The following is a 27,072-nucleotide window of genomic DNA, read 5'->3' as shown; positions in this document are numbered from 1 at the left end:
CCTGAAAGAGTAAATGGTTGAACAATAGTCTAAGCACAAGTTGGCTTCCCCATTCAGGTTTCACTATCTAATAACTTTGTAATGCCTAAATATTAGGTAGTAGAGGCTAAAATTTAATCTCTATTAAAAAAAAGAGTTTTCCAAACAAGTAAAAGCTAAAGGAGTTCATCACCACTAAACTAGGCTTACAAGAAATGTTAGAGGTACTTCATTAAGCTGAAAAGAAAGAGCACTAATTAATAACAAGAAAATATATGAAAGTATAAGTTCATTGGTAAAGGTAGTGGATTAATCACTTATAAAGCTAGTATGAAGGTTAATGACAAAAGTGATAAAAACAACTAATTATAATAATTATTTAAAGTTTACATAAGAAAAGGTTCTTATTAAATGTAACATTAAAAACATAAAATGTGGGTGTGGGGAAAGAGTAAAAATGTAGAGCTACTGAATGCATTCAAAGTTAAGTTGCTATCAACCTAAAGCAGACCATTACAAATACAGATTTTTATATATATGCCTCATGGTAATCATAAAGCAAAAACCCACAGTACATATGAAAGGTAACAAAAAAAAATCTGAAGTGTAACACTAAAGAAAGTCATCAACTCTTAAAGGAAGAGAGCAAGAGAAGAAGGAACAGAAAACTACAAAACAGCCAGAAAACAATTAATAAGATGGCAAAAAGTATATACCTATCAAAAATTACCTTAAATGTAAATGGACTAAATCCACTAGTCAAAAGACATAGAATGGCTGAATGAATTAAAAAACAGGACCCATCTATATACTGTCTACAAGAGACTCACTTCAAATGTAAGGAGACACACAAATGGAAAGCAAAGGGATGAAAAAAGATGTTTCATGAGAATGGAAACCCAAAGAAAGCTGAGGTGGCTATATCATATTACACAAAATAGACTTTAAAACAAAGACTATAATCAGAGACAAGAAGGAATTATTATATAATGATAATGGGGTCGATCCAACAAGAGGAAATAACATTTGTAAACACCTATGTATCTAACAGAAGTTAGAGTACCTGAATATATTAACCAAATATTAACAGACCTAATGGGAGAAACTGACAATACAATATAATAAAGTAAGGGACTTTAATATCCCACTTATACCAGATAGGAAATCAAGGCCTTAAGGAAACATTGGCCTTAAATGACACATTAGACCATACTGACTTAATAGATAAAACACAGAACATTCTAACCAAAAGTAAGTAACAGAATACACATTCTTCTCAAGTACACATGGAACATTCTCCAGGATAGATCATATGTTAGGTCACAAAATAAGTTTAATATATTTAAGAAGATTAAAATCATATCAAACATCTTTTCCTGCTATAATGGTATGAAACTAGAAATCAATTACAAGAAAAGTGAAAAATTCACAAATGTGTGGAGATTAAACAGTGCACTTGAACAACCAATGGATCAACAGAGAAATCAAAAAAACTTTGAGACAAATGAAAAGGAAATACAACATATCAAAATTTATGGGATGCAGCAAAAGCAGTTCTAAGAAGAAGTTCACAGTGCTAAACCCTACTTCAATAAACAAAAAACTCAAATAAACTAGCTTCACATTTCAAGTAACCAGAAAAAGAACAAATGAAGCACTAAATTAGTAGAAGGAAGAAAATATTAAAGATCAGAGTGGAAATAAATGAAACAGAGACTAAAAAGACTAAGAGCTGGTACCCCAATTAGGTAAATATAATTGACTAACCTTTAGCTAGACTCACCAAGAAAAAAAAATAGGGCTCAAATAAACAAAATCAGAAACAAAAGAAAAGATGTTATAACTGGTACCACAGAAATATAAAAGATCTTAAAAGAGTTCTATGAACAATTATACACCAACAAATTAAACAACCTAGAAGAAGTAAATAAATTCCTAGAAACATACAATCTTTCAAGACCAAATCATGGAAAAATAGAAAATCTCAATGAACCAATTACTAGAAAGGATTGAAATTAGTAAGTAAAAACCTTACAACAAACAAAAGTCCAGGATCAGATGTCTTCGCTAGTGAATTCTACCAAACAAAGTAAAGTTATAGGCTAATACCTTGATGAACATAAATGTAAAAATCTTCAACAAAATATCAACAAACTGGACTCAACAATACATTAAAAGGATCATACACAATGATCAAGAAGGATTTATACTAGGGACACAAGAATGGTTCAACACCCACAAATAAATGAATGTGAATTAATTAATAGGAATCATATGATCATCTCAATAGATGCCAAAAAAGCATTTGACAAAACTCAACACCTATTTATGATGGAAACTTTTAACAAAGTGGGTAGAGAGGGAACACACCTCAATGTAATAAAGGTCATGAATGACAAGTCCACAGCTAACATCATCCTCAATGGTAAAAAGCTGATCAGGAAGAAGACAAGGATGCCCCTCTCACCACTTTCATTCAACATAATACTGAAAGTCCCAGTCACAGTAAGTAGGCAAGAAAAAGAAATAAAAAGCATCAAATTAGAAAGGAAGAAATAAAACTGTCACTATTTGCAGATGACATAAAATTACATAGAAAAAAACCCTGAAGACTCCACCAAAAAAGCTGTTAGAAACAAACTCAATACCAAAAAACAAATAATCCAGTCAAGAAATGGGCAGAAGACATGAACAGACATTTTTCCAAAGAAGACATACAATGACCAACAGACACAGGAAAAAATATTCAACATCACTTGGTATCCGGGAAATACAAATCAAAACCACAATGGTTAAAATTAAAAACTCAGATGTTGGCAAGGATGTGGAGAAAGGGGAAATCTTACATTATTGGTGGGAATGCGAACTGGTACAACGACTCTGGAAAACAGTATGGAGGATCCTCAAGAAGTTAAAAATAGAGCTGTGCTTTGACCCAGCAATTGCACTACTGGGTATTTATCCAAAGGAGATTCGAAGGGGCACATGCAACCTATTCTTTATAGCAGCAATGTTTACAATAGCCAAAATATAGAAAGAGCCCAGATATCCATCAATAGATGAATGGATGAAGACAATGTGTGTGTGTGTGTGTGTGTGTGTGTGTAATGGAGTATTACTCAGGCATCAAAAAGAATGAAAGCCAGCCAATTGCAATGATGTGGATGGAACTACAGGACATTATGCTAAGCAAAATAGTCTGAGAAAGACAAATACTATATGATTTCACTCATATGTATTATTTATTTAAGAAACTAAACAAATGAACATAGGGAAAGGGAAGGAAAATAAAATAGGATGAAAATAGGGAGGCAAACTGTAACAGACTCTTAACTATAGGAAACAAACTGAAGGCTGCTGGAGGGGAGGTGGGTGGGGAATCGGGTAAGTGGGCATTAAGGAGGGCACTTGATGTAATGAGCACTGGATGTTATATGCAACAATGAATCACTAAATGCTACCCCTGAAACTAGTAATACAATATATGTTAACTAAATTGAACATAATAAGAAATTTTTTAAGAAAAGAAAACCATCAACAAAATGAAAAGGAAACCTACTGAATGGGAGAAAATATTTGCAAATCTTATATCTGATAAAAGGTTAATATCCAAAATATATTTAAAAAACTCATACAACTCAATAACAAAAACACAATCTGATTAAATAATAGATTAAAATCTAAAACAAAATTCAAAGGACCCAAAGAGATATTTTTTCCAAAGAGGACATACAGATGGCCAACAAGTATATGAAAAGGTGCTCAACATCACTAACCACCAGGGAAATGTAAATCAAAACCACAATGAGCTATCACCCCACACCTGTGAGAATGGCTATTATCAAAAGGACAAGAAATCACAAGTGTTGGCAAAGATGCGGGGAAAAGGGGTGCCTGGGTGGCTCAGTGGGTTAAGCCTCTGCCTTCGGCTCAGGTCATGATCCCAAGGTCCTGGGATCGAGCCCCGCATCAGGCTCTCTGCTCAGCAGGGAGCCTGCTTCCCCCTTTCTCTCTGCCTGCCCCTCTGCCTACTTGTGATCTCCATCTGTCAAATAAATAAATAAAATCTTTAAAAAAAAAAAAAGATGTGGGGAAAAGGGTATCGTTATGCACCGCTGGAGGGAATGTAAATTGGTGCAGCCTCTATGGGAAACAGCATGGGGGTTTCTCAGAAAATTAAAAATAGAAGTACAATATGATTCAGTATTCCACTTCTGGGTTTTTATCTGAAGAAAATGAAGACACTAATTTGGAAATGTATGTGTACCTCCATCTTCATTGCCGCATTATTTACAGCGGCAATATGGAAGCAACCTAAGCGTCCACTGATAAATGAATGGGTAAAGATATGGAATGTATGTATATAGAGATATGATGGTATACTATTTAGCTATTTTAAAAAAGAATAAAGGCCTGCTGCTTGTGACACGGATGGATCTTGAGGATACTATGCAAAGTGAAACAAGTCAGACATAGACGAATACTGTATGATCTCATTTCCATATGGAATTGAAAAAACAAAACAAAACAAACAAACCCAAACTTAGAGATACAGAAAACAGACTGGTGGTTGTCAGAGGTGGAGGTGGTGGGGTGGGCAAAATATGTGAAGAGGGTTAAAAGGTACAAACTTCCAAATATAAAATAAACATATCATGGCGATATAACATACTACATAGTGATTACAGTTAATAATACAGTAATGAATATTTGAAAGTTGCTAAGAAAGTAGATCTTAAAAGAGCTCATTACAAGAAAAAAAGTTTTTGTGACTGTACAGTGACAGATGTTAACTAGACTTACTGTGATGATCATTTCACCAAGTCTATAAATATCAAATCACTATGTTATATGCCAGAAACTAGTATAATATTATATGTCAATCATATCTCAATTTGAAAAAAGGAGGAAAACAGATACCACGTCCTTTTATAACTTCTTACAGGGAGATATAAGGGCCCTTTGGCTCCTCCCAAAATAGCCTTCCAAACTCTGGTACAATTGCACTATTGACACAATTTCATCAATACAGGACTCAAAATAATAGAGCAGCATACCTGTATCTTTCCTTGGAATAAGTGAATTATGATTCTCTAGGGGGTGACCAAGAAGTTTCCAAGAAGTAGTCTCTTTTTTCTTTAGGACAATCTCTATTTTTCCCACATTCTCAACAACTCGCACTAAAAAGAAGATAAATTTCATTTGTATTCACTGAAACTAAATATAACACATTACTTTAAAATCAGTCTTCCTCAAACAATACAAATGTTCTGATCTGATATGAATAACAGGGATCATTAGTAAGATAAGACTTTGTATACATATTTGTCAAAACTGTTTATCCCTTAAATGATATTAAATTCAACTTATTTTATTATATGAATCAAATTAACTTTTTTCAAACTAATTTATCAAGAGCCAAACTAATAGGTACTGCTAGTTTTCACAGAAGCCCAAATACGTCCATGGCAAGTACTTAACACATAGCTTCAGGGGGAAAAAAAAAGAAGTGGGCTGACATATACAAATTAGTCACTGAGTGGACCTATAAAAGCAAATTTAATTTATACTCTTCCATTTCTTAATTGGGATCTGAGGAGTTCTTATGAGTAAATTCAGTAGATCAATTCTTAACTGAATAAACAAAAGAAAAAGCTTCATGAATAATTATGAAGTACATATGAATCTTAAATAATTAAAGGCCTTGTAGGGTATCTTTTAATTTTTGACTGAGTTGAGAATATATGGGTATAATATAATAATAAAATACAGACTTTTATATACTGGTTAAATTTTATGAGTTGAATATGCTTTTAAGGCCCTAAAGTGTATTTCAGTCTGTCTTCAAAAACAATCTGTTCTTCCTCAAGGTAAGCACATAATTCAACAGCAACTTAATAATACTTTTTAAGACAGATTAGTCAAATACATTCATTTCAATGAGCACTGATTTGAAGCTTAACAAATATAGAAACATGGTCCTTGACTTTATACAATTTACAGAGCTTGCTACCATATATAGGAAAGAGAAAGCACAGAACCAGTATAAGGTATTCTGACAGTACTTTGAAACAAGAAATTACATATATACACACAGATATATATATATATTTAAGTATATATATTTACACATATATGTGTGTACTATCTCTATATATCTATATAGTGAAATATAATTCAGCCTTAAAAAAAAAAAAGGAAGAAAGAAATCCTTCCATTTGCAACAACATATGAACCCGGAGACATTATGCTAAATGAAGTAAGCCAGACAGAAAAGATAATACTGCATGGTATCACTTACATGTAGAATCGTTTAGAAAAAAAAAAAGTCATGTACTCATTAAAAAGAGTAGAGGGGCGCCTGGGTGGCTCAGTGGGTTAAACCTCTGCCTTCGGCTCAGGTCATGATCCCAGGGTCCTGGGATCAAGGGCTCTCTGCTCAGCAGGGAGCCTGCCTCCCCCTCTCTCTCTGTCTGCCTCTCTGCCTACCTGTGATATCTGTCTGTCAAATAAATAAATAAAATCTTTAAAAAAAAAACAAAACAGAGTAGAATGGTTGGCTGGGGAGGAGGGGCGCGGTAAGGGATGGTGAGAGGATGACAAAAGGGTAGAAACTTCCAGCTAAGACATGAATAAGGTCTGAGGATCTAATGTATAACCATGGTAACTACAGTTGATAATATTACAATTCCAATTTGCTAAGACAGTATTCAAAAAAGTAAATATGTGAGGTGACGGATGCGTTAACTCGATTGTGAGAATCTTTTTACAATGCATAATACACACATCAAATCATCATGCAATTAAATATATTACAATTTCGTCAATTACACGTCACTAGAGCTAAAAACAAAAGACCAAAAAAAAAAAAAACAATAAAGAAACCACCATTCTGTGAATCTTCTGCTGTTAAACAGCATTGTGAAATCCACACTGTACTTTTATATGCAGCAATAATTTAATATGTTCTGTCAATATTACACATTTATATTTATATACCTAAGAAAAATTTGTGTGGTCTAGTATATTTCTACATAATGCATGTCAGGAGGAGGGCAGAGATAAGGAGAATGGAAAGAAGAGAAGAATTTTCTTCCAAGGAGAGAAAAAGGAAGGGTAGAAAGATGAAAGGAACAAGGAGAAACAAAAAACCTGAAACCAGCAAGAGAACATATTTATAAAAAAATTAATGTATTTGTTTATATAGAAAATGTTACATCTTTGTTTTGTAATATGAAAATACACATATGAAAAATAAGACAAAGGCTGATTTTTCTCTTTCTCTCTCTCTCTCTTCTTGTGTAGGTATGTATATATGTACATGTATATATACACATAATTATTTTTTGGTAGCTTACCAGAAAAATCTTCCTCAACTTCATGACTTAGACCTAGGAAAGAAAAATAGGTTTAGTTAAAATCCAACTTCAATTCATATGATCTATGAACACCATGTAAGATCATCTAAACAGTTCTTATATGCACTATGTACTATTTCAAATCTCTCCAGATAAATAAAACATATTCTGACAGCCAGGAGAAAGACACTGTATACAACCGAACTGTCCAACTATCTGAATATAAAGACATACAGTTTTCAACTTTTCAATTTCTCTCCTTATTAAAAAGCAAATACCCAATTGCCCATAAGTGAGAAGCCACTGTAGTCCAAAGATGGTCCCAGACTGACAAACCTACAAACCAAGAAGTGAGCAGGCAGGTAGGGACGCAGCCCCTGCAGTGCGCATGCTCTAGTGTGTTCGCAAGTAGATGTGCGTACAGGCCAGGCTTGGGTCTGGCTCTGTTTTCTCTTATTGTTCTCTAAGGTTGACTATGTATTCAGTTATTGAAAAAAAACTATTGAGTCTCTGTATGTTATCTTCTAGGCATTATCGATACAACAGTTAATGAAAGAGAAAAACCACTGCCTTACGGAAATTGCATTCCAGAAGGGGGAGAGAGATGAAAGAAATATTTTTATAGACACCTGCTCTAAACTTCACTATGTTAATATGGTTATCAGGAACTTACAGTTCTGCATTATTTTAGCCCTTCCAACCCAATATTGGCATCCAAGAGTCTCATATTTTTTGACTGTGGAGTTTTTTTTTCTTTTGTATTGTGCATTACATATTGTTAGCTGTAGTGGGAACAAAATTAGCCATAAAGCATTTGAAACATGGTAGATGGTGGCACAGAGGTTTTACTTAAAGAAAAATCATGCAGTGCTAATGAGTAATGTATACTTTTCTAGACATCTGAGTGTTTGGTTAAAACTCTCCCAATATACATTAGATCTTTTATTTTGTTTTAAGATTTTTTATTTATTTATGGCGGGGGCATAGGCAGGGGGAACGGCAGCAGGAGAGTGAGAAGCCAACTCCCCTAAAGAGTGGAGAGCCAGATGCAAGGCTCGATCCCAGGACCCTGAGATCATGACCTGAGCCAAAGTCTGACACTTCACCCTTGGAGCCACCCAGGCACCCCTCCCTATGTGTTAGATCTTATGCTAAGAAAAAATAGGACGAGTTATTATTTCTACAAGAAAAGTTTAAGGTTCCAGTTTGATTAATCTACTGAATGGAGAAAATAGGAAAGAAAAAAACATTTATCAACTCTGATCAAATTCAAGACAAAAGATACATCATTAATATAGTAAAGCAGTGAACAGAATCCTCAGTCAGCTGATGTCTGGGCAATCAGTCTCTATTTTGCAAAGTAAATGATATAAGAACACCTGCTTCACACATAATTTTTTTGTTATCGTAGTTTCTATGTGCTTCATTTCTACCTTCTAACTAGAATAACATCACCTTCATTAGAGTAGAAAAGGGTGAAATCCTAAAGTCATTTGGGTGAAAAGTGGATTAAGAATCTGGTAGTTTTGATTCCAGATTTTAATCCTAGTTTGTTTCATCTGATCTCTAATTTCTCAAAGCAGACAGAAGTGACTATAGGTTGATCTCTGGTCAAGACGGAACAGGAGGCTGAGGAATACAGTACAATCTTACAATCTCTGCTGCAGCCTCTGACTTCCCATGACAGAGCAGGCAAAAAACAGGCCCACAGAACTAGCACTTGGTGATGGCTGCTCAGTAGGAGCTCATGACGGGCCTCCAGAGATCTGTCTATAGGTGTCAAGTAAAAGACACTTAACAAAGCCGGGGCAACAAATATTTCATATTATGATTGCTTTTGATTGCATCCAATTATTTAAACTTAGAAAAAATGAGGTCATGCTGCCATTTCCTAGCCCTATCTTTAGTATAAAGAAAAAACAGAGTAGAAATTGATCAGAAATGACAAACCAATTGACAATATCAGATAAAATATTATAGCTATCTAGACTGCAGACTGAGTTATTGCCAAACTTAAAAGAAACTGGAGTTGTTTCCATTAATATAAAGTACTTACCAACATGTATAATATATGAATAATCCTTGATAATTGTTTCTGCTCTAAAGGAATTATCCTGATGATCAACTATTATTGAGCCTAAATTAATATCCTTAAACAGAAAGCAAAAAGAGAAAGATTATAAAGTAAAAATTTCCCCAAATGTTTAAATTAAAGTTTTAAGATAATCCACGGATGTTCATATGGCCCTTCTTTGTAAGATCCACAAGATGAGTAAAGGTTACACCTGTTTTTTTCTCATACAACACAGTTCTCCTTCAAAACACACAGCGCAATTTTAATTATAAATTTGTCTCTCCTTAATATCTATGTCATCCACTCATCTCTAAGCTCTAAATGTATGGGACTGTCTAGAATAGTGCTTAGTACCTAGTAGGTGCTCAATAAATACTTATTGAATAAATAATTTGGAAAAAATTAGAATCAGACCAGCAATCAAGATATATGTTGATTTTAATCTTTCTACTATTATGTGATGCTTGGCAAATTACACAACCTCTGACTTCAGCTTATAAAATTCACTAAGAAATTTTTAGATAGCTCTAATTTTTGCATAGCCTTTTCCAAGCTATTTTGGTACCTATCTTTTATACCATACACTGAACACATTATTCTACATAGAAATCTTCCCCCTTCCCTCAGTCATTCATCCCCTCTGCCTCACTGATACTACCAAAAGGAGTAGACCCCAACCTCCCTAGGCTGTGCCCTCTTGATTTTGGACTGCGTGATGAGAAGACAATAACAAGAGGGAGTGGAAAGGGTTCAAGTGGTGTCTCTAGCCCTCCAGGCTGTATCAGGCAGAGAACAGAGCCTAGTCACTCCACAATTCAACAGCTCATATGTGATTCTGCTATTACAGAAGTAACATGCAGTCTCAGAAATTCCTAGCTGCCAGAAACTTGTCTTTAAATTTACATGGTTCAAGTGTGAGAACCTTGCCAATTGCTGAAGGATCTATTTGGAAATGTTATATGTTGTCTGTGTACTTATCTGATTTCCCAGACAGTTTAATAAGTCCCATGAAAGCCAAGTATCTGGCTCATCATTAGATCCCTGAATTCTTAAATAGTATTGCAAATAAAGTAGGAGTTCGATAAGTACTTAGTAAATCAATTGCGTCCTTAATTTTAGTTTCAAGGGGGCATTTGAATCCCATTAGTGGTTTAATATTACTAAGCCACAGTAATACAGTCTCTACTGTATTCTCAAATCCCAATTCATGTGCAGGAAGTTAGTTCTTACAATAAAGTTAACTGCAATTCTCACTTTTGTTATCCATGCTTAAAACACACACACAGTTCTCACTTTTGTTATCCATGCTTAAAACACACACACACACACACACACACACACACACACACACACACAAAGTGTATAATATACTTCCTAGTCTAGCTTTTTAAAGAGGCTACAGCATGGTTGTTAAGAGTGTATACTCTGGAGCCAGCCTGCCTGGGTTCAAAATGCTAGACATGCCACCACTTACTGTGTGACTTTGGGTAAATTATTTAATCTACACCATGGAGTTTCTATGAGTTAAAAAGCTAATATAAGATTGCTTAGAAAATAGCTAACATTTATTGAGCATTTACTTTTTTTCTGATTTCAAAGTTTACCTTCTGTTTAGTATATATGACAATGGTGACTAAAGAGTCTGTCTGGAACCAGTCATAGCTGTGAAATATTAAAAGAATGAATAATTACATTGACAATCATGTACTAAAATATTAAATCATTAAATATATGACTTAAAAATATATATGGCTTAAAAATACACAATATGACTTAACATAAATATATGATTTTAAATATATGGCTTAAAATCTGCCGTGAGAAATGTATTTCTCTAGGTAAACATTTTTCTAAATAACGGGGGGGGTGTCTTACCCTTATATAAGTGGTAATTACTTCTGAATTTAAAATACCTATACTAACACGTATTCCAAATTGGATTAAAACAAATAATATCCTTGACAAGATACTTTTTAGAAAGGTTACAAGCACCACTAAAATCTTTTATCAGAGTAATAACAACATATTTTCTTAAGAAGCATGAAAAAATCTACATACTTATTACCTTCACTCCCTCCCTGTCACAAATATATTATTATTCAAGATATTAATTCATCAAGGTCTTTTAATGGCTCAACAATAAAACTAGTTAAAACGAAGTCTTCTGTTTTGTAATAGCAGTTCATCAAACTGATACTGTTTTGTACTTCTTACACATATAAGGACACCCACAGGTAAACCCTAGAGATATCCTTATGCCCTTACGTTAAAACTGTATATGAAATACTTTAATAGATTTAACAAATATAGCAGGATGCTGCTGTTAAAGGCTGGCGGTAGAGAGAAAAGCAGAAAGAGAAAAAAAATCTCAAAGAATGTTTAGAACCCTGAAGGCATCCGCAATGTTAACATTAACAAAAATACATATGGCTCAAATAATTTACTAAGACTGTTGCTGTGCAGTGCATTTTAAAAACAAAATATAGTAATTGAGTAAATAATGGTATGGTCATTTGATAGCAGGCAGACAAAAAATGCTTTTGCAGAATATTTAATGACATAGGAAATTGCTCATAGAACACATTGCAATGCCAGTATTATCAAAATAAAATAATACAGAAATAGGTATTATATGAATCTAAGTGGGTAGAATAAACCAAATATTAAGTATATATATAAATAGAATATGACTGATTTTATCACCTACTTTTTTGTATTTCTCCATATTTTTCAAGTTTTCTACCATGAATGTAGACTTTATAATCAGAAAAAAAATTTTGAATCGTTTGTTAAAGTTAAAAATATTTTTAAGTTTAAAGTTTTTTAAATATAAAGATTTAAACACAACGGTCTTTAAATGGGATCAAACTTCAGTTATACTAAAAATTCACATTAACAGGAAACAGCTCATTCTCCAACAATGTCAGATAAATGGGACACTATGCTCTTATGTCAAAGAAGCATGATTAATATAGTAGGCAATAACTCAAAGTCAGGGCTGTTTATTTTTTTTTTAACGTGTATGTTTTGGTGTAGAACTGATTTAGCTTTAAAAAAGCATAACAAGAATGCATACCTTGGAGAACTAGGACCTTCTTTGGCAAGTGTATCTGACACTTGGCTCTTGGGAAGCATGCCTTCACAAAGAAAAACAAAACAGCTACAGTTCATCTAGAAAGCATTTATCTTTTTTGTTTATAGTAAAGGTATTAAAACATCATAAAAGGACACAAATCACAAATGTACTACGTAATGAATTTTCATAAAGTAACACATACCCTTGAAGTTAGTGCCATTCTCTGCCTCCTTCCAATCACCAACCCTCCTCCAAGCACCCATTATTCTGACGTCTAGTAGCGTCATTAGTTTCTGCCTATATTTGACCTTTATAAAAATATAATCATACAATATTTTCTCTTTTGGTCTGGCTTTTTTTGGTCCTGCATTACAGACCTTACATTAAATAAGCATGACTGATAGTGAGCAATAAGTCAAACCTTGAGGTTTCTGAGATTTTACCCATGCTGTTGAAGTCAACAGCAGTTCGTTCCTTTTTATTACTAAATATTACTACATTGTATAAATATATAGAATTTACACATTCTCCTGCTGATGGACATTTTAGCTGTTTCCAGTTTTCGGCTATTAGACACAAATAGCACTGTTATAAACATTCTTATATATGTACATGTACATTCTTTTTTTTATTATTTTTTATTTTTTTAAAAATTTTATTTATTTATTTGTCAGAGAGAGAGAGGGAGAGAGAGCAAGCACAGGCAGACAGAATGGCAGGCAGAGGCAGAGGGAGAAGCAGGCTCCCTGATGAGCAAGGAGGCCGATGTGGGACTCGATCCCAGGACGCTGGGATCATGACCTGAGCCGAAGGCAGCTGCTTAACCAACTGAGCCACCCAGGCGTCCCTGTACATGTACATTCTTAAAGAATGTGTATCTACATTTCTGGTAAGTTTTTAAGGTGTGTGCATGGTCAGCTTCAGTAGATGCTGCTAAACGCTTTTCTAAAGTGGTTGTACCAAATGACACTTTTTACCAGAAGTGTCTTGAGAATTCCAGATGTTCCACAACCTCAATGACATATGGTATTGTCCTTTTCCCATCCCAGTCTTTCTTGTGGGCATGCATCACCACAGCATTTTAAAAAGCCCACTAAAACTGCCGTTTTCAAATGAAAACTCTGAGACATGCAAGAACTCTGGAGATTCTGGAAGCACTAAGTGTTTCCCTCCCACAACTGGAGTGCATTGTTACCTGCAAGGTTCAGTTTGGAAAAAAGGAGGACTGCTGCTGAAACACTTTTGAAAATCACTATGTCGGGGCACCTGGGTGGCTCAGAGGGTTAAAACCTCTGCCTTCGGCTCAAGTCATGATCCCAGGGTCCTGGGATTGAGCCCCTCATCGGGCTCTCTCTGTGGTGGGGAGCCTGCTTCCTCCTCTCTCTCTCTGCCGGCCTCTCTGCCTACTTGTGATCTCTCTCTGTCGAATAAATGGATAAAATCTTTAAAAACAAAAAAAGAAAGAAAGAAAGAAAATCACCGTATCAGTTAAATTTCTATCCCTCAAACTCGGCAGGAAAACAAATATTATGTTTAGTCTCTGGCGAGTCTTAGAATTCCCACATTAGAAGTCACAGTAATTAGATAAGGTCAGAGAGGGGAGGCACCTTTCAGACAGGCTAGTTGAGAGGTTTAGTTTAGAGGTTTCCAGGATTCTTTCGGGCCAAGAAACTTCTGTTTAAATCCAACTTAAGTGCAAGCACAGGATATCAAACAGCCATATTTTGGGGGATGAGGCTAATCATAAGTTCTGAGCTCAGGCCTTACTCAGTTTCCATCTCTTCCTATGTAACTCCACAGGACACAATTAACTTTCAGGTAAACAAAAGAAGTCTCAGAGATTTGACATAACAAAGCCAAAGTTATGAACTAACTAGTGGTGAACCCTAAAGAAGAATGTTTTATTAGGAAACTGAAAGCATAAGAAAAGAACTATAATAATTAAAATGTATTTTGGTCTAAAATGACAAAAAATAAGAAAAGATAACCTTATTATTTGAAAATCATTGGAAAGATATTTTACTAAGAGATTAATGTCATTTATCTTTTGGAGGCCTTATATGAATGTATCACAATCTAACAATTTGTGTAAGAAAAAGCCATCAGCAGGAGTCATAGATTGTTAGTCAATTTTGATCTTATTAGGACCTGATTAGGACCAAGAAATCTGGATTTGAGGTGTCAGCACTGTGACCTTACAAAAATAACCATTTCTGCTTCCTCAAATTCAAAATAGTAAAAAAAATCTGCCCTGCAATCTCATGAGAGAGGAAAGGAGCCAACTTCCACGCCTTCTAAAAACCTATACGGTGTCATACAAATACAACTCTTTAGAACAGAATAATGTCACAGGCTGTGGAATGTGTCTTGACTTCAACATTTACCAAGCAGAACAAAACACCTTATATATAATATTCTTCTAGAAAAGTTGAAGGAATCTGTAGCGACTGTGGGATGGAGCAAAATAATTAGTTAGGTAGACAAAATGAACATTCTTCTCCCCAAAAGTGCTGCTTTATGACTGATGTTAATTTGAAGGGATCAGGTCTCTCATGGAATACCACAGCAGTTTATCTCATCCAGGATTTAAAACAGCTGTTTCAATAATGACAGTGCAGGCAGACATCACATCTGCAAATACACAGACTTACCACATACTTAAATGAGCCAAATATGAGAAGCAACTAACAAATATAAATATTACAATCTCATAGAATCCCAGATCATAATAGGTAGCTGTGCTGGCCAGATCACCTGTGGAGTGTTAATATTCCATTCTCGAGACCACCTTGAACTAAGGTCTAAGTTAAATGCAGTGCATCCAGGGGAAGGCAATAGGAAAGTAAAGGTTCTGGAAGCCATATGTGGTGGGAATGGAAATGCCCAGTCCATCTCAGTCTTTAAGTGATGAGTCTTTAAGTGAAGCTTGTATGTCTAGTATCACTAAAGAGTCAATCATCAGATGAAACCCAAGATGGGCCCTTCATTGAACACAGCCAGCGTTACTCTATGAGATAAAAAGCTTCGGGTATTACATCACAAAGGGCAGTATGTCAGTCTACAATACACACTTGTCTTCTCAAGCTAAAAAAGAAAAGGTAATTCAGTAATCTAGTTTGTAGCTGTATTTCTATAACTTTTTTTTTATAAATATGAAGAAAAAAAACTATAAAATAGTGCAATCAGAGTAGTGCCAGGCATTTCCTAGGATTCAATACTGACCACTACACTACACTTATTTTGGTTTCCTTGGAGGGCGGGGGTGGGGGCGATGCATGGTGGACAAAGGTAGCTATAATTCTGAGTCAAACGGAATGGCTGAATAAGCCAGAGCTGCTGAGCCTGGTAAAGTAGTTTAATAGGCTACTCAGGATCTGAATGCAAACGTCAGTGTTGAGCTCCATGCCAGAGGGATGTGACTTGCTCACTATTGCTTCTGTGGGTAAAACTCCTCATCACTACAAATATTCAAGATGCGGGCAGATGAACACATATTCGGGGATATTACAGGAGGGACAACTTACTGTAAGAGTAATGGCTGGAAAATGGGATCAAAAATGTTCTGCCAAATCCCCTAAGTTAGGCAAGTGAAGACATCTTTTGTATAAAAAAAAAATCTAAATACTACCCCCATATAATTGTGTAAAGCAATTTTGTATGTGAATGAACCCATGTGAATGTGATCCATTTTTTTTTTACCATAAACATATATGACTTACCATTTAAGATTTTCTTTTCTTCATGATAATCTGTATAGTGATTTAGGGGAAAAAGCCAGGTAAGAATAGTATAACATCAAAGAGAATATCAGTTAATATTATATTTGAAGATAACAGCCCTGTTTTTAAAGGGTTTTCTTTTAAGGTCTAAAGAGAAAAACAAGACTAATAAACAGCTGACCTATGTTAGAAATAAGGAAAATTCCTCTCTGAAAATTATCAGGCCATTTCTTCTTCAGGTGTTTACCTCCCACTTAACTGAGCTTTTTTCTACTTCTTTGAACATTTTTTTTCTAGTATCTTGGTTAATTTCTTTAGAAAACAGATAAAAACCCAAGTTTTTCCCAGGTTATCATACTAAAGTAGTCAAAATTATCCAGAATTTATTACATTATACTTTATAAATAAGACATACATGTTAACAACCCCCAAAAAAGATACCTTATTATCTTTCTTATCTAGGACAGTACTTAAAAATGATTATTGTTACTCCAAATTTAAATGGCAAAATAATAAAAATATAAGACTTTCACTGTATATACAATGCACTACAATTAGTGTTACAACCCAGGAAAATTTAACAGGTATTTTCTTTCAGGATGGCAGCCAACTCACAAATCTACATTGTATTTTGATCACCACAGATACCACACACCATATGGTCAAAATAAAATCCTTAGCAAGTTAACAGAGTTAAAAAAAAAAAAAAAGACAAGCCAACAAAATATTCAAATAGAAAACTGACATATCAATTGTTAAAGTGAACTTGTTTATAGAAAAAGAAACTCAACTACTTAAATGAAAGCATTCAGATTTTTTATGTTCTGATTTTCAATCAACCAGAGATCCTGTTATTACTTCCACTTTACCCAACTACCATAAAATAATCATGATTTAGGAGGCCAGATGAATACTGTTTTTATTTTTCTTATTTTACTGAAATAATTTCATAGTTGAAAGGGATCCTTAACAACATACAGCAAATTACCATCTGATCCCCTCATTTAAGACTGAAAACAGAGGTCAAGGACTTGAATGAAACCCACAGCTCTTCAGAACAAAGCCGAGGTTGGACTTTGTCTTCTGAAACTCAGCATCATATTTCTTACTATGCTATTGCTAGTGTTAATACTTAATACCTCCTAGAAAGACAAAAGACCTAAAAATCATTTAAATTATACCTCAAAATGAGCTTTGTTTATCAAGTCCCAAGTAAAACATTAGTCATTACAGTTCGCAAGGGATACCTGATGTCGTTGCTTGATCACTTACTTTTATCAGTGGGTTTAATCTGTTTTTCCCACTGCAGTTGTGATTGTTTTATCTTAGAACAAACAACAAACTCACAGATATAAGTAAATTAAATCTATTTTCTGTGCACCACATAGTTGGCAGTTTGAGGAATCTCATTAATCAAGTAAAACAGTTTGTTTTTAATCTAAGAGGGTCACAGATTTTGAAAAATTGCCCCAGGTAATTTATTTCTAGGGGAAAATGTACATTTATCTCATATGACTTACTTTCTGCCTGATGTGAATTGATTGGACCTGTCAGAACTTCCTGGACCCTACTAAATAGGTAATTTTTTCCCGAGTCTTTTTTTTTTTTAATACAAAGAAAAAGTACCAGTAGGAAGAAATCTTCTACTTAAATTACCTAAATCATGTTTAAAAACTCTACTAGTCTTTGCAACTCTTTTAATAAACTGAGATACAGAAATAAGAGACTATTTTGTATTTTAAGCATATTTACATCTGAATCATCTTAGTCACATAAGACTGACAAGAACTCTGATATTACCTGCCTAGATAATTAATTCCATCATTTCATTGGTTCCATGACCAAAAAAAATTGTATTTTTTCACAATGTTAGTTAAATTGCATTACTCTTGTAAGAATCTCTGCTTTCTGGAGAGATCACAGTTATTTTGAAAACTAACAATGCAACTTATAGACCGAACTCAACTATTTTTTGGTAAGAGGGTAGATGAGAATTTTTAATTGTGACCCCAGTCTAGTTTACCTCTGCTGGGTGGAGCCATGGAGGATCCCTCCATGATAAGAAAGAAAAATTCTTTTACCAGTATGCTCATTCTTTAATAAATATTTGTTGATCATCTTAATAGAGATATTGGTATAATATAAAACCATTTTGATAAAAAGTTAGGAAAATATAAATATATTCTGTCTGCTTACTGAATTACTAAAATTACCCCCAAATTTGGAAAAATTCATAATGAAAGTAGTGACGTGGTTACCTTTGGGTGTGTATGGGAGGGGAAAGTAGATGGGAGACAGGTATGACAAGGCCACTACTCATACTTGAATCATGTGACTGCATTATTTATTCAAATAAATTAAACAGAATTAAAAATAAAATGATATGTTCTTTTGAACACATACAATATGATAATGCTTTAAAAGAAGTATGTAGGTTAGGTATAGAAGCATAGAGGAGGGTATCTCTACTTGGAAGGAATGTGAAAGGACTCCATCAAGGAGGTAATATTTTAGCTATGTTTTGAAAACATGCAGGCATTTGTCACAAGGCCCTGAAGAAAAGCATTCTAGGAAGACAAAGGCTGAGCCGTGATATCTGAATGTTTTACATTTGTCATGGAGCTACAAACCTCATCTTCTCTTATTTCAGAAACCCTCTGGATTTGGGGTTGGATAATTTTGGGCTGGATAATTCTTCGCTGTGGGGGTCTATCCTGTACACTACTGGGTATTCAGGGACATCACTGTCCTTTCCTCTACCCACTAGAAGGCAAGTAGCACCTACTTTAGTTGTGACCACCAGAATGTCTCCAGACATTACTCCCTTGTGGATTTTGGCATATATAAATATAAGTATAAATATAAATATAAATATAAATATAAATGTGCAAAAGTGGATAACTTTTAATGAGGTGATTCTCTGCCTTACAAAAAGAAGCATCCATGTGTTCTTCAAATGGCAGAATTCTCCAGTTGATAACTATAGTCTTTAAGTAAGGTACATATACATACAAACCTCAGTATCTTCACTTTTATTTTTATTTAAGTTAAAAAAAATTTTTGTTTCAAGCTTTTATTGAAATTCCAGTTAGTTAAAAAAAAGGGGGGGGCAAGTGGGAGGGGGAAAAATTCCAAATTAATTAACATACAGTATCTTCACTTTTAAAGTGAAGGTGTTAGAAGAGCTTCTAACTCTTCTTTCATCAGTAGTAGTCTACTGATCTATGGTACCAAGTGCTTTATTGTCAGTAACTGCTTGAGTGAGCGGGTGTAAAAATGAAAAACATAAAGTATTAGAAACCATGATAAAGCAGTGAGAAATTAAGAAGAAACATTTATGACACTGCATTATGCCACTGGAAAATGTGAGTACTTTTAAAATATGACTTCCATTAAAATTTTTTAAAGTATACTTATGGTCTAAAACAGTGCTGCCCAAAAGAAATATAATGCAAGCCACAAGCATAATTTTAATTTTTCAAATAACCACATTAAAAAAATAAAAAGGGGCAGGTTAAATTAATTTTAATAATATATTTTTACTTAACACAATATATCCAGAACACAGAATATTATCACTTCAACATGTAATCACTGTAAAATTTATGAGACATTTTACATTCGTTTTTCCAACTAAGTCTTGAAATGCAATATTTACACTTTTAATGCATCTATATCTGAAGGAGGCATATTCTAGCACTTGTTAGCCATAGGTGGTGTATGCCTATAATAATGGCAGCAAAGGATTAAAATAAGGGTAAAAAGCAAGAACATTATTCGTCTTGCCAGAGAATGAAGTGTTCCACATAAATAAGTAATCAAGAACTGAAGCTTTACCTTTTTAAGCAAAATTTCTCTTTTATTCATTATTAATATCTTTCTAAAGCACAATACAAACAATAATACTTTTTAAACAAAGGATTATTTTAAAAAGCACTGATTCTTTGCTTGATAAGGATTCACTAGTATTATGTTTTGGGGTTTTTTGGTTTTTGTTTCTGTTTGTTTTTTTAAGATTTTATTTATTTATTCATGAGAGAGAGAAGCAGAAGCAGAGGGAGCAGAAGGGAGCCCAATGCAGAACTCAATCCCAGCACCCTGGGATCATGATCTGAGCTGAAGGCAGACATTTAACCGACTGAGCCCCCAAGCGCGCCCACTAGTATTATGTTTTATATTCTACGCAGTTAAGCTCCTGTTTTCTTCCTAGACACCCATGCATTTTTGCCACTGCCACACTAGAAACCACCAGATAAACTGAAAATTACCCTTCCAGAATTGGCCAACTGTAGGGATGCCCATAAAATGCCTGGATTTTGGATTCCCTTGGTTTGGGGTCTGGCAGTCCACCTACCTAAAAGAGTGTGCCTGGGATCTGTATTGAAAGAAGGCGATGAATAAAATTCCTCTTTGGTGTAGCCCCTGTCGTCCCACCTCCCCCCTACAAATCCTCACGCTGCCAATAGTTTCTTTTCACCTACTGTTCGCACCTCATCTCTGGTTTCAGTCTCTATTCCTACTTCATCTGTTTTTATCCTCTGTTCCCATCTCATCTAGAAGTTCTAACTGCGGACTGAACACATGTTCTGGTTTACCCCCGTCACATGTTCTGGTTTATCCCCTATCATCCCAGCACAATTACTAACAGAGCCTCCCTGCAAACTCAGAACTCCCCCAGTTTGAACAACTACACAGTTATCCCATTCTAGTAATTTTTTTTTAATGGAAATGCTTTTTTTTTAGTTTTAACTCTAATTACTGCTTTTTTTTGTTTTGTTTTTTACTATTAGGTTAGTCACCACACAGTATACCATTCTAGTAGTTTCTATCAATAAGGCCAGCTGAGTTTGATGATTAATCCCTGCCCAAGGGCACAAGTGGTACTTACGTTAAAATGGTACTTCACCTTAATTATCATGAATATTCCTTATTTCTGACACATTTAGATCTTCCTCTTTAGTTACTCTGTCCCTTTTCATATGCTCTACTCCTGAGGGCTAGCCTGGAGTTCAAACTGTATCTTGTTAGATCTTACGTCTCAACTATTTAAAAAACCCGATCCCCTTACTGGCAGTCAACACCTTTCTGATTTGTGAAATTCTTGTTTTTGTTCGTAATGCTTTGCAAGTTGTCTCATCACTACCCACTAGGCCTCACCCTAGCAAAACACAGATACTCTAAAAAGGCTTTATAGCAAAACACAGATTCACAGCCCTACTCTCACATGTCATGGCAATAGGAATGATAACACTTTTGTTTTCACAGAAACAGAACCATCTTTCAGGTGAAACACACTAGTCCATGCTAGTTTATATGTAATAATTGTAGGAATACAAGAAGGAATAGAAAACAGAAGCAGCCTCAGTCCTCCAGGAGTGGAGGGGCAAAGAGAGTTAGGACAGCAACCGCTAACTATCTCTACCATGTATGGGTCAGCAGCTTCTCCTGCGCTAGGTGCTCAGCAAACATGACTTCCCTGAATCCTCACAGTGACGGGAGGATGTTTCGTTCTTAAACCCCATTTTACTCCTAAGGAAAACCCTCAGATCTGCTCATTGATGTCAAAGAACATAACACCTTATGAGTGGCAGAGATGCGATCTGAACCCATGTTAGTGTCTATGAAACTTGTACCCTTTCTGTAGATCCTCTGCTGCCTCAGTAATCAATATCAGGGCCAGGGAAAGTGTTAAAAAGGAAACTTTTAATTTATGAATACATAATACCTACTCCATATCTCATTCTGGGTAAGAAATGTGTTTGCATTCCCCGGAGCCAGGAGGAGGAGGAGGAGAGAGAATGCTCATTATGGTGTCACTTCTTTATGATTAGGATTTAATTAGAAAGTCTGTTTCCTAGACCCCTTAAACCCTCCTGATTTTGGTTTCCTGGTTGTTTTATTTTTCTTCCTTGTATTAACTACCTGTATTTCATCCTTATTGTTACTTAATGATTTTAAGTTGCCTATTATTTTCTCTCAGCATTTTTAAGATACTGTTCTATTGTTTTCTGGCTTCTACCATTGTTCTGATAAATGAACGGTAACAGCTAACAGATTACAGCAATGGCCACAGTCGCCAAACTGTGGAAAGAGCCAAGATGCCCTTCAAAGGATGAATGGATAAGGAAGATATGGTCCATATATACAATGGAATATTACACCGCCATCAGAAGGATGAATACCCAACTTTTGTATCAACACGAATGGAACTGGAGGAGATTATACTGAGTGAAATAAGTCAAGCAGAGAGAGTCAATTATCATATGGTTTCACTTAATTGTGGAGCATAAAGAATAACACATTGGACATTGGGAAATGGAGAAGAAAAGTGAGTTGGGGGAAATCGGAGAAGAAGACAAACCATGAGAGACTGTGGACTCTGAGAGACAAACTGAGGGTTCTGGAAGGGAGGCGGGTGGGGGGTTGGGTGAGCCTGCTGGTGGGTATTAAGGAGGGCATGTATTGCATGGAGCACTGGGTGTGGTGCATAAACAATGAATTCTCGAACACTGAAAATAAATAAAATAAAATAGAATAAAATTTTAAAAAAAAGGTTACACGAATTAGCTGTCAATTCAGCAGGCCCTGGTTTGTTAGAACATCTGCCTCCTGTGGCTGTTTCCAGATCTTCTCATTGTCTTTAGTGTTCTGCAGTTTTACTACAAAGAGTCTATGCATGGGTTTCTTTTTATTTATCTTGTTTGAAATTGCTGAACTGGCTGAATTTGAGGATTTATGACATAATTTCTGGAAAATTCTTAGCCATTATCCCTTTAGATATCCTCCTTCTCCCTACCACTCACTACTGGAAATTTGAATACAAGTGTCAGATCTGCCATGTCTCCTGTTTTTCTACCCATTTGTTTCTCTGTATCACATTCTGTATAATTTCTGCTGCTCAATCTTGCAGTTCACTGAGCTCTTCTGCTATGTCTAAACTCTGGCTATTTGTGCTATGTAGTTTTCACCAGCTCTATTTTTCATTTCTAGAAGTTCTATTTATTTTTATTTTTTTTAATTCAACATGATTCTTTTTAATCTTGATTTTTACTTGTTACTAATACATTCTTTTAAATGTAAGTCTTTTAAATATGTTTCTGATTATATTTATTCTGTATGTGAATAATGAAGTCCTGGGGTAAAAATCTGCTTGTTTCTTCTGCCCCACTTCCGCATGTTGTCTAATTTATTATTTGTACTAATAATTACCTGTTGTGTACCTGTGGAAATTTTGAGGGTTTTAGGTTGAAAGTGTGTTTTGCCATTAAAAATTTGTATATACCTCTGCCAAAGAGCCTGGGAAACCACTAATGATAGGCCATTTTACTTTTTGGTTTGAGGTTTCTGAGACCACATGGGTGGAACATATTTGAATTTCCAACTCTTATGTAGGCAGGGTTGTGTTTACAAATTCTCAGAAGAAGTCTCTCTTTCCTCTCCCCTATCACCTCATAAACAAGGTCAGGGAGGACAAGATAACTTAATATCTCCCTTGTTGTTGGACAGGTTTTTTTTTTTGTTTTTTTTTTAAAGCTTTCCCATTTCACTGACCATCTAGACCTTCAAAAGTCCAAGCCATAGGCAGGAGTCTCAGTTCTACTCTCTTCCTTTACAGACCCATAGTCTGGTCTCCCATCCTGTGTGACCATTAAAATTCCAGTGTGGCTCTTAAGTTCCTAATATCTAGATCATTCCTGGAGGGAAACAGAAGTAGCTGTTTGGTAGCTGGATTGCTGCTTCTATTTACTCTTTTTGTATGGAGAAATATCTGGAAATTTCCTTTTGAAGTCATCTGCTTATTTTAAATGGTGTTTGTTGTATTTGGTGAAGCATTCTGTGGATGATCGGTCTTTCATTTCCAAGAAGGTGGAAGGAAACCAGTAAAGTCCTTTTACTAATTTCATGTCTCCTATGGACTAAAAACCTAAGGAGCCTGCCATACTTTCTGATTACCCTGAATGGTAACACAGAAGAACACAGGACAGCTAGTACAAGATTATGTAAATGAGATAAAACAACAGTCAGGATGAGGTAACAGCAGTCATTTAGAAACCAGTTAATATCATGTCTCCTGCTAACAGTGAATCGGTGAACTTAGGAGTCAATTAAAAGGAGAAAGGAATTGGTTTACAAAAGGAAACGGGTTTGGGCGCCTGGGTGGCTCAGTCAGTTAAGCGTCTGCCTTCAGCTCAGGTCATGAGCCCAGAGTTCTGGGATCAAGTCCCGAGTAAGGCTCCCTGCTCAGCAGGGGAGTCTGCTTCTTCCTCTACTCCTCCCCTTGCTCGTGATCTTTCTTTCTCTCTCTCTCTCTCACACACATAAATAAATAAAAAAATCTTAAAAAAAAAAAAAGTAAATGGGTTTTCAAGAATTTCCACACACTAGAGGTCAGACAAGGTCAGACTAGTATGCTTTTGGTTTACACACCATATTGGTTTGTGTGTAGTAAGATAGGAAGAAAAATAATCCTTTCTGAGCATCTGTTACAGTGACGAAAGGAAGTTCACTCACGTTAATTCTTAGCCCTATGTATCATTATATAGATTAAAACTGAGGCTCAGAGGTAGAAACTGGCCCAAAGAAGGCACAGCCAATAGGCCATGGAGCCAGGGTTCCAGTCTAGGTATGCCTGTGCTGCTTCCACACTGCTGATGGAGGCCTCTGGCAACAAGGCCTTGAATTATAAAACTCACCAAACTAATAAACAGAAGACTCAGGTCAAACAAGCCAATTTACTTCTAATTTGAGTGTCAAAGTCAGGAGTTATTCAAAAGAAACAACTACCATTTCTTCCATAGTAAAGAATCAAGCAAAACAATTCTGCTATTCCTACTGCATGTCTAAAACTTTCAGAGAGTGCTCTTCTGAAATAAGCTTGGGAGGTAAAGAGGGGATTCTCCAAATCCATACAGATTAGAGAGTCAGGTCAGAAGGTAAGGGGAAGAAATCGGTGTATTTTAAAAGCAGCTTAAAATCAGAACATGGGTTTTCCATACTAAAGGAGGGAGAAGGTTCAAGGCAAATGGGAGACAAATTTTGGAAGGAAAAAATTCACTGTGTAACTTGATATATTTTCTGATTGAGTCATGAGAATATATTGCATATTCAGAAAGCAAAATTCTAAAAAACTAGTCTAAAAGTCAACTCTAACGAAATGTCCTGGCTAATCTATATAACAACAGAATAAGACTAATGAAAACTATCTAAAGAGTAAATAAAGTTGGTTTACTTCCATATAATGCTCATTCCTCACACTAGGACTGTTTCCTCAAAACAGGTCAAAATTAAGATAAAGTCATTGCTTCATTCTAAAGAACTAAAGTACAATCTTTACAGTCGCTAGATTTAGAGGCCAGTGAAAAATAAGAATAATACTGCAATTTATTTAAAACTGTCCGTTGAAATCTAAGTAAGGGGAAAAAAAAAGGTACATGTGTGTCACATGTCACCGCCAGGTTAGCACTGGGACCGCTTACCTTTAGGAATAGCAGGCTTAATGGCCATTCTGCCAACCAGGCATTCTTTCAGCATGGATTCGTAATTGACCCAACGATGAACCTGGTATGGGATATAAATGAAAGAAAAGCAACATGACTCTAACTCCATGAGATGCTCTAATTTTACTCGCAGCCAAACTAACCATTTTTACATTGACTGCTCTGGAAAATTAAGAAGCGGGATTCAATTAGCCAATAAGGGAGCAACAGGAAGGCAGCATACAAAGGGATTCCTTAGAACAATGTTCTCTAAGTGTTGTCTGTAGATCTCTGGAGGTTCTTGACACCCTTTCGGATATCCATGACGTCTCAATTAGATTCATAATAATACTGAGACGGTATTTGTCTTTTTCGCTGGTGTTGACGCTCGCACTGATGTGGAAAAAGCAACGGTGGGTGAAACTGCTTGGATGTTGGCATGAATCAAGGCAGCGGTTTCAATCTTTATATTCTTCACCATCGTATACCCATGAGGGTCACAGGGGATTGATTTCATTTAAAAATATCTTTCATGAAGGGGCACCTGGATGGCTCAGTCGGTTGAGCATCCAACTCTGGATCTCAGCTCAGGTCTTGATCTCAGGGTCATGAGTTCAAGCCCTGCATTGGGCTCCACGCTGCACATGGAGACTACTTTAAAAAATATCTTTCATGAGGTAGAAAAATGATTAATTTTCCTAAATCTCAATGCTTGAGTATAGGTCTTATTGACAAAATGAGTTCTCAAAAATATTTCTGCTCAAAATAAGATGGTCACCTTGAGGAAAAATACCGAAGTAATTATTTCATTTGCAAAAATGAAATAAACTTTTGTCTCAGAAGTCCGTTTATATGTAAAAGAAAGAAAAAGACTGATAAACTGGTTATTCAGACTTGGGTATCTGACAGACATTTTCTCGAAAAGGAACAGACTGAGACTGTCACTTCAAAGAAAACAACTGACAGTATTTGTTGCCAGACTCACCAGTGGGAATTAAATTTAAATACCCCCTGGAGGACACCTTCTCAATATACATTAAAAGCCTAAAAAAAAAAAAAATTAAAAGCTCTTTCATTAAAATATTCACATATACACAAAGATGTGGGTACCAGGATGTTAATCATAGCAGTATTTATACTAGCAAAATACTGGAAATAATCTAGAGTCCAACTATAAAAGACCAGTAAAGGAAAACTAATACATTATTCAATAAAATATTAGCTCATCAGTAAAACAATCAGGTCAAATAACACTGGCATGAGAATCTTTGCATATGCTTCTAAGTAAATAAATATATACTAAAATAGCAAATATATACTATATAATTATAAATGGGCACTCATTTATTAATAGGAATTAAAATTTCATTTACCAAATATTTATAGAACA

At 35.2% G+C, this 27,072-nt stretch overlaps 1 protein-coding gene across 4 annotated transcripts in view; it reads right to left on the bottom strand.

Moving 5' to 3' along the window:
* LOC116868053 (cytochrome b5 reductase 4) overlaps positions 1–27,072 on the bottom strand; it is an 80,357-nt gene that overhangs the window by 31,297 nt on the left and 21,988 nt on the right. For 2 of the 4 annotated variants that reach the window (XM_032858042.1, XM_032858044.1), the window contains exons 3-9: positions 25,683–25,764; positions 16,207–16,236; positions 12,488–12,548; positions 11,016–11,073; positions 9,394–9,487; positions 7,338–7,370; positions 5,037–5,159 (exon numbers count right to left, since the gene is read on the bottom strand). In XM_032858042.1, coding sequence (XP_032713933.1) covers positions 5,037–5,159; positions 7,338–7,370; positions 9,394–9,487; positions 11,016–11,073; positions 12,488–12,548; positions 16,207–16,236; positions 25,683–25,764 — 481 coding nt within the window. The remainder of the gene's footprint in view (positions 1–5,036; positions 5,160–7,337; positions 7,371–9,393; positions 9,488–11,015; positions 11,074–12,487; positions 12,549–16,206; positions 16,237–25,682; positions 25,765–27,072) is intronic. The other 2 variants (XM_032858043.1, XM_032858046.1) reach the window with 2 other exon arrangements.

This window comes from Lontra canadensis, unplaced genomic scaffold (genome assembly GCF_010015895.1).
Source record: "Lontra canadensis isolate GAN:19392208 unplaced genomic scaffold, GSC_riverotter_1.0 scaffold14, whole genome shotgun sequence".
Classification (NCBI taxonomy): domain Eukaryota; kingdom Metazoa; phylum Chordata; class Mammalia; order Carnivora; family Mustelidae; genus Lontra; species Lontra canadensis.
Note: the sequence above shows the minus strand (reverse complement) of the source record. Positions and strands in the feature narration are given on the sequence as shown.